Raw genomic sequence first — 16977 nt, forward strand, 5'->3', positions numbered from 1 at the left:
TCACCACACATACCGCTTAGAATTATCACCAAAAAGTTCTATCTTCATCTCATCAGACCAGAGAATCTTATTTCTCATAGTTTGGGAGTCCTTCATGTGTTTTTGAGCAAACTCTATGCAGGCTTTCATATGTCTTGCACTGAGGAGAGGCTTCCGTCGGGCCACTCTGCCATAAAGGCCCGACTGGTGGAGGACTGCAGTGAAAGTTTGTGGAACTTTCTCCCGTCTCCCTACTGCATCTCTGGAGCTCAGCCACAGTGATCTTGGGGATCTTTACCTCTCTCTCCAAGGCTCTTCTCCCACGATTGCTCAGTTTGGCTGGACGGCCAGGTCTAGGAAGACTTCTGGTGGTCCCAAACTTCTTCCATTTAAGGATTATGGAGGCCACTGTGCTCTTAGGAACCTTGAGTAATGCAGAAATTCTTTTGTAACCTTGGCCAGATCTGTGCCTTGCCACAATTCTGTCTCTGAGCTCCTTGGGCAGTTCCTTTGAGCTCATGATTCTCATTTGGCCTGACATGCACTGTGAGATGTGAGGTCTTATACAGACAGGTGTGTGCCGTTCCAAATCAAGTCCTATCAGTTTAATTAAACACAGCTGGACTCCAGTGAAGGAGTAGAACCATCTCAAGGAGGATCACAAGGAAATGGACAGCATGTGACTTAAATATGAGTGTCTGAGCAAAGGGTCTGAATACTTATGACCATGTGATATTTCAGTTTTTCTTTTTTAATATATTTGCAAAAAATTCTACATTTCTGTTTTTTTCAGTCAAGATGGGGAGCAGAGTGTACTTTAATGAGGAAAAAAATGAACTTTGTAGAATTTACCAAATGGCTGCAATGAAACAAAAAGTGAAAAATTTAAAGGGGTCTGAATACTTTCCGTACCCACTGTATAACACTATTATAGCGGTCTTGAACGTTCAGGTCCCCTGCCAGTGCATTTTTACATATGGAAGTAGTGGTATTGCTATATAGATTATATTCCCCAAATAAAAACAAAACTTTTTTTTTGTAGAAATCTATTATAGAAGCCATATGTAAACCACACTGAAAACGAACTGGGGGTAGAAAGTCCAAGTGCACTGACACGCTCCCAGTGCACTTTCAGCCTAATCTGCATATGACTTCTATGCTAGATTTCTCTTGACTGTCACTTCGGAGCTCTACAAAAAAAAAGTTTCCTTTTTATTGGGGGACAATCGTTTACACAGTCATGCCACTACTTACATGTGTAAAAATGCATTGACAGGTTCCCTTTAAATCAGCAATATTCTAATTGAGGTGAAGGGGAGAAGAGATCTGTGGCAGTGCTAATCTTCAGATAGAAAAAAGGCTCATAGGTTTTTGATTTCTGGCCAACTGCACCAAAATCAAGCAGATTTTGCCCCGTGTTTGCAAGGGTTTTCTCTGGGTTCTCCGGTTTCCTCCCACACTCCAAAGACATACTGATAGGGAATCTAGATTGTGAGCCCCAATGGGGACAGTGATGATAATGTCTGTAAGGCGCTGTGGAATTAATGGCGCTATATAAGTGAGAAAAATTAATTAATATATATATTGCACAGTGTAGTGTCAGTGGAAACTGGGCACCTGTTCTGAGTAGTAGTCAAAACACAGATTATACAAGAGCGCTGCTCTCCGAAGCCTTTTGTCCATCTGGTAGAGAATGATTAATCTGCAAGGTAAACATTTAACATTCCTTTCTGTGGTGGCAGAGAGATCAAATGCAGCAGATTATCATCCAGAACTAAGCACAATTCTAGGACTGCTGGAGCGTGAATGGTATCCAGCTGCCTATGAGAACAACAAGACCGGTCCATGGAACAATATTCACAAAATACCAAATCATGTACTAAATCTACACATTAAAGGGGTATTCCAATCTCATACATTTATGGCATACTAACAGGATATATTGAAAAAATGAGGGGTCGCTCACTGTTATATTTATGAAGGGTGCTCTGATGTAATATATTCCAAAAGCAATCAAAAAAGAAACTTTGGCACTCCAATGTAGATACAAGGGATGTTTATTTAGAAAAACCCCATGAGAAATGAGCAGGCCAACGTTTCAAACTAATATGGTCTTTATCAGGGCCTTTGCTAAACATAAACAAAATAAAATATATCATACAAACTGTAATCGGTATATCCATAATTTATACATACAGAAACTAAAACACTGTGAGGATATGCACAATAGTAGAAGAGTATGCACAATTATGAAAGAACATTCTGGGGTAAGAAATTAGATTGGATAGGTACATAGGCTAATTTATAGTTACATGGAATAAATGAGCCTGGAGTCGTTGTAGCAAAGCCGTGTTACTGATCCCCTAAAAAGGGGCGATCTCCTTAGCCAATAAATGTTATGCTATCTATGTGCTCACACAATCTATCCAATAGATGGGCCTCTCCATAGTCATTTTACCCCTTTATTTCTTTCACTTCTGTACTTTATTTTCTATCTTCTATTGTCATAACATTTATTGGCTAAGGAGATCGCCCCTTTTTAGGGGATCAGTGACACTGCTTTCCTACAACAACTCCAGTTCCATTTATTCCATGTAACTATAAATTAGCCTATGTACCTATCCAATCTAATTTCTTACCCCAGAATGTTCTTTCATAATTGTGCATACTCTTCTACTATTGTGCATATCCTCACAGTGTTTTAGTTTCTGTATGTATAAATTATGGATATACCGATTACAGTTTGTATGATATATTTTATTTTGTTTATGCTTAGCAAAGTATTTTTTTTTTGAATACTAACAAGATAAGCCGGATATGTTTAGCAGATGCAGATCCAACTGATGGATTGCTGTTAGAGAGGAGGTCGGAATTCTCATTGATTTGCATCGGAATTCTGACCACCTCTCCACTGACAGAAGAGCGAAAAGGGATCTATCTTCAAGATAGATCCGGATCCCATTGGTAGAACATGCATCTACTATACATTTATGTGATATGTGGATATGCTATAGGTGTATGAGATGGGAATGCCCCTTTAACCAACAAAAACATTAAAGGGAACCTGTCACGTCCTAGCTGCCCTCTACACTGCCCCCATAGCATTGTGTAGTTCGCAGCTTCACTGCGCATGCGTGGGGAACATAGCGCGTTATAGCGCATGTGCAGTGAAGCTGGTAATCACACAGCCTCACTGTGCAGGCGGCCGGACATCTACAAGTCCCCACAATAATAGCGCTTGCCGGGAGCAGTATTCAAATACATGGGTGGCGCCAGCAGTGAGTGAATGCTGCGCCCACCCATGACTGAATGTGACAAGCACGCCCCTGTGACTGAATGAGCAGGTAGGATCTAAATATATTAAAGATTATAAAATCATTATAGCTGCACAAATTTTAATGGAAAAAGCTTGTTAGTGATGCACATTGCATCACTAACAACGCTATGGGGGTAGTGTAGAGGGTAGCTAGGACATGACAGGTTCCTTTTAAAAGGGAGCCTGTCATGTCAAAAAATGCTATTAAATCGCCCGACTACTGGAAGGAAACAAACTTAATTCCTCCAGGCAGCCTCCAGCTTTCAGTCAGAGGCGCAACTTCAGTCACTGGTCAGTGTATAGTGAGCAGCAGCTGTAACCACCCCGACAGTGACTGACAGCCGACTCTACATGGCATCAGTGCTCAGCCAGCTGTCAGTCAGAGCTGGGGCGTGGTTAAAGCCCTCTACTGAATGGTGGCTGAAGCTGTGCTGACCGCGCCTCTATGACTGAAAGCTTAAAGTAATAAAAATGCTTTAAAAAAATGCCTCTCTCTCAAATTATTCTGGCATTTGGCAAATGTTAAAAATTATGTTAATCCTAATTGACCTAAAACGGCAAAGCTTTATTCTGATTTCATGTCAGATATTGAGAAAAACATGCATCTGTGTCTTTATATAGTGTATGTAAACTTCTTATTTCAACTGTAAAAAGTCCCTACGTTCTTTTTCCAAACACAGTCGTTGGAGAATAAAAGGAGGTTTCTAAGTCATGCTGAAAGTGACTTATTCTTCAATAGTCATTTCCAATCTGGCATTGCCCACGACATGTTGGGTACAGTGCACTAGTGTCATTTTTGGTAGTGAAGACCATTTGTAACTACAGCATTGGGGGTTGTGAGATCCCCTTTATGGCCCATCTCTATTATTTTTGGCAGAGAAAATCTACAAAGAGCTGCACTCATTTAGGAGGACCCAATATGTCTGTGTAGTACAAAGACAATATATTGATTACTGTGTAATGCCTAGTTTCTCCTGTGGTGGCGCTGTAAAAAAACCGAACACTTGGACTAGGTGGTCCCTCGGATTCTAGCTGCAAGCTGAAAGTCTCAGCAGAGGGGACTCTCAGATATTTTTTCCATCAGAAAAACGTACATAAAGAGACTTTCTGAAATGGACATGAAATTATATAATTCTGTAAATATTTGTTTTTTTTACATTATTTTAAAAAAATAACTTTAAAGAATAAATGTAAAAATTGTCATGCCTGGAAATGGAGCAATTTTGCTAATGACATTATGGAAACAAAAAATAAATAGTCCTTACTGTCATCGGTCCTTGGTTGTTGCGGGAACATATAGTTAGTTAAGACCGTTTTCTGGGTGTCTGGGTCCGTCTCTTTCTGCAGTGGGATGAGGGGCTTAGACTGAAACAGAAACAACCTCGGTCAATACTTTCCCTCATAATAATGTGCATCACTACAATAGTAACTGAAGGGGCCTATTCAAATCAATAGGGGGAGAATGTGCAGTACCCAGCTGCGGCCACTATCAGAAGACTGAGCAGCTCCGTAATTGAACAGTTCTGGCCACTGACACCAGGAACAGCAATCGGCAGGGGTGCCAGACGGACCCTGACCAATCAGACATTGATGACCTATCCCAAGAATAGGTCATCAAGGATAAAGTAGTGGACGACCTCTTTAATTACATCATGAATGTAAAAATCACCCACATCTGACCTTTATAATATTCAGTAAAATAATTAAGGAGATGTAGAGGATTTTTCTTATAGGACTCCTGCTCATAACTGAAAATTGTGACATGCATTCAGCTCCTCTGAGTCGATACTTTGTAGGACCACCTTTCGCTGCAATTACTGTAGCAAGTCTTTTGTGGTGGTGGCATCATCATGCTGTGGGGAAGCTTTTCTTCAGCAGAGGCAGGGAAGCTGGTCAGAGTTGATGGGAAGATGGATGGAGGGAAATACAGGGCAATCCTGGAGGAAAACCTTTTAAAGGCTGCAAAAGACATGAGACTGGGGCGTAGTTTCACCTTCCAGCAGGACAACGACCCTAAACATATTGCCTGAGCTACAATGGAATGGTTTAGATCAAAGCATATTCAAGTGTGTGAATGGCCCAGTCACAGTCCAGACCTAAATCCCATTGAGAATATGTGAGAAAATGTATAAATTGCTGTTCAGACACCCTCCATCCAATCTCACTGAGCGAGAGCGAGTGTAAAAAGAAGAATGGGCAAAAATTTCAGCCTCCAGATGTGCAAAGCTGGTAGAGACAGAGCCTAAAATACTTCCAGCAGTAATTGCAGCGAAAAGTGGTCCTACAAAGTATTGACTCAGGGGAGCTGAATACAAATGCATGTCACAATTTTCAGATTTATACTTTTAAAATAATTAGAAAACCATGTATCATTTCCTTTACACTTCACAAATACTTGCTACTTTCTCTTTGTATATCACATAAAATCCAAATTAAAAATATTTAAGTTTGTGAGTGTAACATGAAAAAATGTGGAAAAGTTCACTTGGTATGAATACTTTTTCATGCCCCGGTTAATATATGAGGCTGCTGAGTTTGGGTCAGGAGACCTTGGGGCCAGTCTGTACATCGTGATCCGGCTGGTACATCAGGGTGGTTTCACACATCCGTATATCAAAGTCTAAAGGCTGAACCCGCCAATATCGATGGGTTTGGCCGACAGCCCAATGTGTGTGAGGGCGCCGGTTGACAGCCCAATGTGTGTGAGGGCGCTGGTTAACAGCCCAATGTGTGTGGGGGCGCCGGTTAACAGCCCAATGTGTGTGGGGGCGCCGGTCGACAAATGGTTGAGAGAGATGTCAATTGGGCATGTCCAATTTCGTACTGTATTGTTCTCCCTGAAATAAGCTGCCAGCCGAGATGTCACCAGCGGCTTTCTCAGAGAACACACTAGCATTCGGCCAAACGAGCGCTTCTGTGTATGTGGGAGTTGGCTGAGATGGCTGTATTGGCCAAAGCATCATTCGGCCACAAGTCATCTAATGTGCATGGTGGCCAAACTCCGTAAACAGACCCCAAAAGGGTAGGTCTGCATTGCATTTCCCATAATATTTCTATCCTTCTAACATCCATTTAACACTAATTAACAATTAATGCAATCAGCAACAGCAGTCCAGCTCTGCTTAATAACACACCCGGAGTGGCCTGCATTATGTCATTACTCGGGAGGTGTATAGGTGAATAAATCCCTCATTGTCAGGGTGCAGCGATACCGATACTTTTACTTTAATGCACTTAGAGGAAGGTTACAGCAGATGACAGAACACAATGTATCGGGAACAAACACGTAATTGCGCTGTGGTGTGCACAGGAGCATATCCTCCTACTGTCACTGCACACAATGCTTTACACATAATGACTTGTACACATACACGGCTCTCCCGCGCTCCGAGAGCGCTGTCATCTACACGCGATGCTCTAGATTTCATTAGACATCGAGGACACAGAGAAAGCAGAATGGGAAAAGGTCATTTCCAAGGAAAGTGAAACCCCCACCTGATTATCTGACAGCCACATTGCGGTGAGCTGCTGCAGTCTGGTGAAGCTAAAGGGCAAATTCTTCAATCTGTGGATTAAAAATAATAAAATGAAGAAAGTTGACAAAAGAGATTCATTTTTGTGGTGAGAACTTGTAATAATTGTGACGTTTTGTGGTGAGCAGATCAGGGTTCAAGTAAATCACTCAGATTATTACTACACTTCTGGAACATGAGTATGCATGGTAGACAAAAACACGACTGTATCAAGTGCTTAATACCAAAGCCCAGCCCAGGAGAGGGATCCTATTAGTTTAGGTTCCCAGCAAAGAGGATCGCCTTGTCATGGGCACACATGAATTGGACATTTTATGCGCCAAGTATCTTATCTTTTCCTATTTTCCAGAGCAGTAATGCAGTTCCAATTTCATATATTACATGTTTACATGCTATAGCGCTACAGAGTGCAACTATATTTGTTGGTTGTATCAAGTAATTTGTGTTACCCTGAACTTGGAGAAAAAAGTATTAAGAGACTTAACATATAAATGTGTTGGTGCCGTAGCCAATATAGCCATCCTAACATTCACTTCATGCTGCCTGAGACCATTCGGTCCAGTATAGTGACAACTTCAAGGAACTGGGAACCACCGAGTATTGCTTATTCCTTTAGTTTGGGGAGGATACATACAATTATTAGTTATGTTTTCCTTATTTCAAAGGATTTATTGTAATATATTTTTATAAATTCAGTTCCCTTAACTCCTAATGACCACATCTATCCCCAGCACCAGCCGATGCACGGAAAACGTAGAATTACATGCTCCAGGTTCCATGGAAAAGATAACGGCTCTTACCTCCAGCTCATAAAGTCGTTCAGAAGGCCTACACAGATCGGTTGTCTTAAAGGGGTATTCCCATCTCCAACATCCTATCCCAATATGGAGCAAGTGTAATAACAATAATAATATTAGCAAATATCTTAGAAATGTAGTATAGTTTTTCTGATTCGCTATGTCTCTTTCCTCATGTGCAGGCATTGCAGAACCTTAGGTATCCATTGTTACAACCAATAGAAACAAGATCACTAACTGTCACTATATCAGTGGGTGTAACCATGGATATCTAAGGTCCTGCAATGCACATGAGGAAAGAGACAAAGCGAATCAGAAAAACTATACTACATTTCTAATTGGAGGTAACTCCAACTACTACTACTACAACTACTACTACTACAACAACTACAACTGCAACTACAACTACTACTACTACTACTATATTGGAGATGGGAATACCCCTTTAAAGGTTTTTTTTTTCCTAAATTGTAAGTTATTCCCTATCCATTTTAATCTTCAGTCTTGTCTCACATGCTGCACTAGGTACAGGATAAAAACATAAAACATAAAAGGGTGATTTAAAAGGGATTTTCATGAAAATTGCAATTTATCCCCCCATCCACTGGCTAGGAGAAAACTTGATAATAGCTGGAAGCCCAACTGCTGGGACCCTTTGCATCCCTGAGAAAGGGACTCAGCTGAATCCCATCTTGTATGGACTCTGCTACGTTCATGGTCAATAACACTTCTGGAAATAGCGGCACGCTGTACTTAGATATTTCCAGCAGCCCCATAGACCATAAATAGAGCAGAGGCCGAGCATGCACATCTACATCCCATTCAAGACAGGACTCTGCAGGGCCCAATTCTTAAGATATCCGAAGCACCTATCTTAGGATCGAGGTGAGACGAGGTCCCAGCGCTCAGACCACCCAGCAGTCAGCCAATTATCCTCGATCCCATAGACATGGCATAAACTGCTATTTTGTAAAATCTCTTTAACAAGACCATGCTTTGATGGTTTTCATCCAGAACCTAGCGCAACATGTGAAACAGGAATGAGGATGGAGAAGAACACCAAGTTAAAGGGAATCTGTCAGCTGGTTCTTGTTATGTAATTTGATAGGGGAAGAGAGCCTGATTCCAGCAATGTGTCACTTACTGGGCTGTGTTTTGCTGTTTCAATTCAATCAGTGTTTTATCAGCAGGAGATTATCACTATAAGATAACTGTCCCCATGCCTCCTGGTCCAACCACACCCCCAGCACTGATCAGCTTCTCTCGCACTATAATGTACACTGGAAGCTGTGGTGTGGATGGGTTATACACAGCTCAACACCTGAGCTCTGCTACATCTGCAGCAAAGAGAATTGTAATTCTATCGTAACTACTGCACCCAGTAAACAAAGTGATTCATCGCTGGAATCAGGGTCTCTGTATGTACATTATGTTGTTCTCTTATTACATAGCAAAACCTGCTGACAGATTCCCTTTAAGAGAAGACCGCAACAGACTGTGGTATAATAAATGTGTAAGGTGCTTTATGTCTATCTGCAGTCCTGTATTATGGAAAGCTCATACACATGGTTCATATATGAGTAGAAGGGTTACACAAGCTCCATTCCCTGTGTGCAGAATGGGTCTGTAATACACAAGTAAAATGCAATACTCACTTATTGTCACTCAGGTTAATGACCTTCAGCTTCTGCATGTCGCCCATTTCCTCGGGGAGAGACTCCAATTTATTAGAATGTAGGAATAACACAGTGGCGATTCTCCAATTTCCAATCTAATAAATTAGGAAAAAAATACATGTTAAGTGCGAGCGCCTCATATATAGATGTTAATAGGAGTCTGTCAGCACAAAATAACTGTTCAAACCAAGCACAGGCGCTCGGAGCAACACAGGAAACAATTAGAGGAGAGGATAATCTATGTGTTTCCAAAGCTATCAAAACAGGAAGAGGAGGGCTGAGACTGAAGAAGAACACGCCAAGGGGGCACTGAGTGCCTCTGCTTTGTTTGAACAGTCATATTGTGCTGACAGACTCCCTTTAACTACCACAATTTATTTCACAAATACTTTCTAATCTGTGAAGTTTCTTTGCAGCCTATTGCTAGCAGGACATCGGCAATGTCTTTTATTGCAGACCATCTGCACTCAGGTTCATAAGGGATATTTTCCTTGAAATAATAGGACCAGGCATATTGAAGAGACAAAAACCAAGGTATGGCCACTTCCACTCGATGATACCAAGGTCCCAAGGAAATGTGTGATAAAAATATATTATTTTTAAAAGTAAGAGCCTCTAGCAAAGAGGATAATACAGAATATAAAAAATTATGGTCTAAAAACAGAACGCGTTTCTGGTATCCAGCGTTCATCAGGTTTATCAATCAGGCATATTGAAATTCAACATGCCTCACCTTCTTTCTCCTAGACATTTTTTTTTAATTCCAATATTTCTTCAGTTGCATATTATACATCAACCCAATGGAGTATGCACATGTACACACATACATAAATATGCATATAAATATATATATGCATATACACACACATACATATACATATATGTGAAATCAAACTGTCCACTTAGGAAGCAACACTGATTGACAATCAATTTCACATGCTGTTGTGCAAATGGAATAGACAATAGATGGAAATTATTGGCAATTATCAAGACACACTCAATAAATGAGTGGTTCTGCAGGTGGGGACCACAGACCACATCTCAGTACCAATGCTTTCTGGCTGATGTTCAGGTCACTTTTGAATGTTGGTTGTGCTTTCACACTTATGGTAGCATGAGACGGACTCTACAACCCACAGAAGTTGCTCAGGTAGTGTAGCTCATCTAGGATGGCACATCAATGCGAGCTGTGGCAAGAAGGCTTGCTGTGTCTGTCAGCGTAGTGTCCAGAGGCTGGAGGAGCTACCAGGAGACAGGCCAGTACACCAGGAGACGTGGAGGGGGCCGTAGGAGGGCAACAACCCAGCAGCAGGACCGCTACCTCCGCCTTTGTGCAAGGAGGAACAGGAGGAGCACTGCCAGAGCCCTGCAAAATGACCTCCAGCAGGCCACAAATATGCATGTGTCTGCACAAACTGTTAGAAACCGACTCTATGAGGGTGGTATGAGGGCCAGACGTCCACAGATGGGGGTTTTGCTCACAGCCCAACACCGTGCAGGACACTTGGCATTTGCCACAAAACACCAGGATTGGCAAAGTCGCCACTAGCGCCCTGTGGTCTTCACATATGAAAGCAGGTTCACACTGAGCACATGTGACAGACGTGACAGCGTCTGGAGACGCCGTGGAGAGCGGTCAGATGCCTGCAACATCCTTCAGCATGACCAGTTTTGGCAGTGGGTCAGTAATGATGTGGGGTGGCATTTCTTTGGAGTCCTGCACAGTCCTCCATGTGCTCGCCAGAGGTAGCCTGACTGCCATTAGGTACCGAGATGATATCCTCAGACCTCTTGTGAGACCATATGCTGGTGCGGTTGGCTCTGGGTTCCTCCTAATGCAGGACAAAGCCAGACCTCATGTGGCTGGAGTGTGTCAGCAGTTCCTGCAAGATGAAGGCATTGAAGCTATGGACTGGCCCGCCCGTTCCCCAGACCTGAATCCGATTGAGCACATCTGGGACATCATGTCTCGCACCATCCACCAACGTCACGTTGCACCACAGACTGTCCAGGAGTTGGCAGATGCTTTAGTCCAGGTCTGGGAGGAGATCCTACAGGAGACCATCCACAACCTCATCAGGAGCATGCCCAGGCATTGTAGGGAGGTCATACAGGCACGTGGAGGCCACACACCATACTGAGCCTCATTTTGACTTGTTTTAAGGACATTACATCAAAAGTTGGATCAGCCTGTAGTGTGTTTATCCACTTTAATTTTGGGGGAGACTTCAAATCCAGGCCTCCATTGGTTAATAAATTTGATTTCCATTGATGATTTTTGTGTGATTTTGTTGTCAGCACATTCAACTTTGTACAGAACAAAGTATTCAATGAGAATATTTCATTCATTCAGATCTATGATGTGTTATTTGAGTGTTCCCTTTATTTTTTGAGCAATATATATAAATATATATATATATACACACGTATATACATACACACACATATAACATATATGTACACACACACGTATATATACATACACGTGCATGTATACACCGCATGCAGAATTATTAGGCAAATTATTATTTTGATCACATGATACTTTTTATACATGTTGTCCTACTCCAAGCTGAATAGGCTTGAGAGCCAACTACCAATTAAGTAAATCTGGTGATGTGCATCTCTGTAATGAGGAGGGGTGTTGACTAATGACATCAACACCCTATATAAGGTGTGCTTAATTATTAGGCAACTTCCTTTCCTTTGGCAAAATGGGTCAGAAGAGATTTGACGGGCTCTGAAAAGTCCAAAATTGTGAGATGTCTTGCAGAGGGATGCAGCAGTCTTGAAATTTCCAAACTTTGGAAGCGTGATCACCGAACAATCAAGCGTTTCATGGCAAATAGCCAACAGGGTCGCAAGAAGCGTGTTGGCCAAAAAAGGCGCAAAATAACTGCCCATGAATTGAGGAAAATCAAGCGTGAAGCTGCCAAGATGCCATTCGCCACCAGTTTTGCCATATTTCAGAGCTGCAACGTTACTGGAGTATCAAAAAGCACAAGGTGTGCGATACTCAGGGACATGGCCAAGGTAAGGAGGGCTGAAAAACGACCACCTTTGAACAAGAAACATAAGATAAAACGTCAAGAATGGGCCAAAAAATATCTTAAGACTGATTTTTCAAAGGTTTTATGGACTGATGAAATGAGAGTGACTCTTGATGGGCCAGATGGATGGGCCATAGGCTGGATCAGTAAAGGGCAGAGAGCTCCACTCCGACTCAGACGCCAGCAAGGTGGAGGTGGGGTACTGGTATGGGCTGGTATCATCAAAGATGAACTTGTGGGACCTTTTCGGGTTGAGGATGGAGTGAAGCTCAACTCCCAGACCTACGGCCAGTTTTTGGAAGACAACTTCTTCAAGCAGTGGTACAGGAAGAAGTCGGTATCGTTTAAGAAAAACATGATTTTCATGCAGGGCAATGCTCCATCACATGCATCCAACTACTCCACAGAGTGGCTGGCCAGTAAAGGTCTAAAAGAAGAAAAAATAATGACATGGCCCCCTTGTTCACCTGATCTGAACCCCATAGAGAACCTGTGGTCCATCATAAAATGTGAGATCTACAGGGAGGGAAAACAGTACACCTCTCGGAACAGTGTCTGGGAGGCTGTGGTGGCTGCTACACGCAATGTTGATCGAAAACAGATCAAGCAACTGACAGAATCTATGGATGGAAGGCTGCTGACTGTCATCATAAAGAAAGGTGGCTATATTGATCACTAATTTTTTTGGTTTTTGTTTTTGCATGTCAGAAATGTTTATTTCTAAATTTTGTGCACGGATATTGGTTTACCTGGTGAAAATAAACAAGTGAGGTGGGATTATATTTGGTTTTTATTAAGTTGCCTAATAATTCTGTACAGTAATAATTACCTGCACAAACAGATATCCTCCTAAGATAGCCAAATCAAAAGAAAAGCCCACTCAAACTTCCAAAAATATTAAGCTTGGATATTTAGGAGTCTTTTGGGTTGATTGAGAACATAGTTGTTGATCAATAATAAAAATAATCTTCTAAAATACAACTTGCCTAATAATTCTGCACCCTGTGTATATATACACACACACACACACACATTATATGTATATATATATATATATATACACACACATACATACATACATACACACACGTATATATACATACAAAAACACACACGTATACATACATATATATACATATACACATAGATAGATACAAACACACACAGGTGTAGGTGTATATATACACACTGTACCTACACAGACCCTATACCAGTAAACTGATTGGTTTAGTCTGTAAATTAACAATCATTGATAATGCAGACGCTCTTACGATAGACTTGGAATCCTCTGAGACAAAAGTGATTAATCTGTGAAAGTGAGAAGGTTCTGCAAGCTAAAAACCTTCAGAAAGTCGCAGTTTACTCGCTTACAGTTCTAGTGAAATTGATTCTAAAGCAATTCACACATCCATGATGAATAAAACAGTCATTGCACCTCTGGGGGAAGCTGCGTTAAGAAGTTATGATCAGCAGCAAACGTCCGTATCTGAGAAAATTGCCCGATAGAGGAAGGTAAAGCTTCAATCTCATTGAAACTGCAATCCAGCTCTTCAAGGGAAACCAGCCTGGAGGGAGAAGATGTTGCCATTTATATAATAAAGTAGACAAGTTTTAGAAAGCTTATATACAAACTTTACAGAACTGTACAATTAGATATTTTGCAGTGCTGGAAGACCAGAAGCCCGCTGATAAAAATCAGGAGACTCTTCTGGACACCATAGCTTCATTATGTTATCAATTATTTTAATAGAACATTATGTATTTGAATTACAGAGACACTGGACAGCCCCCTATCAATGGCCCCATGGGCTTAAAGGGAATCTGTCAGGAGGTTTTTTCTATGTAATGTGAGAGCACTAGTATGTAAGGGCAAAGACCCTGATTTCATGGATGTATCACTTACTGGACTGTGTTTTCCTGATTCAATACAATCAGTGATTTATCAGCAGGAGATTATCACTACAGGACAACTGGTCTCATGCCTCCTAGTCCAACCACTCCCCCACTGCTGATTAGCATCTCTGTCACTATACATTGCACACAGAAAGCTGCTAATCAGTGGTGTGGGTGAGGTTACACACAGCTCAGCGTTCTGAGCTCTGCTAGATCTGCAGCAGAAAAAACTGATTCTACCATGACTTCTGCACCCAGTAAACTAAGTGATACATCCCTTGAAACGAGGTCTCTGCCCCTATATCATACTGCTGTCAGATTACATAGAAAAACCTGCGAACAGATTCCCTTTAATACAGTAAAAAAAAAAATTATACCTATCGTCTGGAACAGAGCACCTGCTCCGCTCCCATTGCGGTGTTTCCTGCCAGTCTCATGGCATAAACAATGGCATGTGACCGCTGCAGCCAATCCATTGTAATCACATTTTTGGCACACTTTTCTTTTGCATAACACTGTGAACTCTGTAGTCAATGAGCAGCTGCAGCGGTCACCGATCATTATTTATGCCACGAAACTAGCAGGGGGCATGGCAATGAAAGTGTAGCACGGGCGCTGGTAAGGAAGGGAAATATAGATTCTTTTTTCTCCATTATCCAGCACACTGGGGCCATTGATAAGGGTCTATCCATTAGTAGACAACCCCTTTAAGATCCATTTTCATTGGCCGATTATTAGTTAGTGTAAACATGCCAGCCTTCAACCAATCAACGAGCAAACCACCCATTCTTCAGCCGATTGGATCATTTATGCCGGCAGAAAAATCACCATTATCAGCAGCACATGTACCCGGTGTAGATAGAGGACTTGCAGCTAGAAATATACATATTGCATGGGGAGAGAACGATCATATGAACAATTGTCCTGTTCCCATACAGTTTGCATTGGTCTGTATGAATGGGCCATAAATGAGCACCGATCAGCTTGTATACTGTGGATTATGGACAGAAATAAACGAGGGAAAAAACAACCCAACCAATCTGTGAGCTCCAGAAATAAATCAATGAAGTGTAGAATTGGTAAAGTAAGCCGCAATCTCTTTACAATAGGGCGTTACACAGTACACAGGATGGAGACGACGTACCCCCCAATGGTGTCCGGTAAATACATCAGCTGGTTTTCATCTATTTTCAGAGTGGTCATTTTCTTCAGTGCACCTGGAATGAAAAAGCAAACAGATCCATGTTAACCAAACTTGTACTTGGGTCATTTTTGTGGGTTTTAGAATTTGTATAAATTTCTTAAATTTTTTTTTTTTTAGTTAAATCTAGTTTAGATCACCATTGTCTGAAATGACACAATGGATTTTTAGCTCTTTGTAAGGTCTCCACCAATGTTATTCTATGGGGTCGACCAATTTTTTCCTCGGACCTAGTCACTGCATCCCCGAGTTTGGTCTGATTATTGTATCGCACTCGGCCACGCAAGTCAATGAATCTGTTGAAATCATCAGACTTCACTCGAATGAGATCAATAATACAACACTCATAATAATAAGATGCACATGTACTGGGCTCTGTAAAGAAGTCAGACAATTATACTGTGATTTTATTTTATTTTTTTTTAGGATCAATTACACATGGAGTGAAGCCGTTACACTTTTTTAATGTGTTTGAATCAATTTCAAAAATTTGATTAATTAAAAAAAAAAAAAACGTTGCGAATGGTGCAACATTTCTGCACCGGACTCTTACCCCAATTCATCAATGCCTTTGACCACGTTTTATTGTTTTGTTTTAAGTAATTTGCTCCTTTTTTCTTTGTTTGCACCCAATTCATTATTCTATTTGCGCCGTTTTTAAATTCTAATTTATACGCGCTTGCCAGTTTTTGTTTTCTTTTTTATTTTCTGCTTTATGGCCGGAGTTTAGGGATTCCAGATGTTTTCAGTTGATTCTTTATGTGCGACTTTTTAAACTTGGACACTTTGTCACAACTCCATACCATTACATCAACCCCCACCCCACCTCCTGGCTACTTTCCTGGGGCGATTTTATGCATGTCAAGCAAAAAAAAACTAAATTTTTGACTTTGCGCAAAATTCATGAACCACCAGCACCATTTTTATTAAATTGGGGCATTAAATATTGGTGAATACTCAAGGCGAAAAAAGAAAAAGCGACAAACAAAAAAAAAAATCGCATATAATGAATCCAGGATCAGTTTCTAGCAAATGTTTGTGATACGTAATTATCCACATGTCAGAGAATTGATAATGCACAAGCTTCAGCATTATATCTGATAAGTGAGTCCTACGTACCCAAAACATGGCATTCTTAAGAGACAGTAAGGGCTCATTCACATGCCACTGATTTTCCTTATATGCTAAAATTTTCATCAGTGTTTTGGATCAGATTTTCATCAGAGTTTGGTCAGCGTGGCAGATTTCACTATCAGAGTTTCATCAAGCTTTTTTTTTGCGCACAAGACATTTTCTCAAGCTTCTTGTTTCAAACAAAAATGAAAATTACGCAGAAAACTGATGACATCTAAGTGTTGTCCAATTATTTCACAGACCCATTGGAGAGTATGATCCTTGAGTATGATCCTCTAATCAAAATCAGACAGGTCTTTGTGTTTTGGTGCGAACCACTCAGTCCACAAAAATACACTTGTGAATATGGGCCCTGATTAATCTTTTTTTTTCTTTGGAAGACGCATTCCTTTTTTGCC

The 16977-nt window shown here is 41.1% G+C and overlaps 1 protein-coding gene across 3 annotated transcripts in view; it reads right to left on the reverse strand.

Annotated features, from left to right (window-relative positions):
• Positions 1 to 16977, reverse strand: part of ERBIN (erbb2 interacting protein) — a 238002-nt gene that overhangs the window by 40632 nt on the left and 180393 nt on the right. For all 3 annotated transcript variants that reach the window (XM_073680222.1, XM_073680223.1, XM_073680221.1), the window contains exons 12-16: positions 15389 to 15461; positions 13787 to 13916; positions 9281 to 9396; positions 6791 to 6860; positions 4561 to 4660 (exon numbers count right to left, since the gene is read on the reverse strand). In XM_073680222.1, the coding sequence (XP_073536323.1) occupies positions 4561 to 4660; positions 6791 to 6860; positions 9281 to 9396; positions 13787 to 13916; positions 15389 to 15461 (489 nt within the window). The remainder of the gene's footprint in view (positions 1 to 4560; positions 4661 to 6790; positions 6861 to 9280; positions 9397 to 13786; positions 13917 to 15388; positions 15462 to 16977) is intronic.

The sequence above is a fragment of the Phyllobates terribilis genome, unplaced genomic scaffold (assembly GCF_046119375.1).
Source record: "Phyllobates terribilis strain yellow unplaced genomic scaffold, ASM4611937v1 Scaffold_1__5_contigs__length_1240528914, whole genome shotgun sequence".
NCBI lineage: Eukaryota > Metazoa > Chordata > Amphibia > Anura > Dendrobatidae > Phyllobates > Phyllobates terribilis.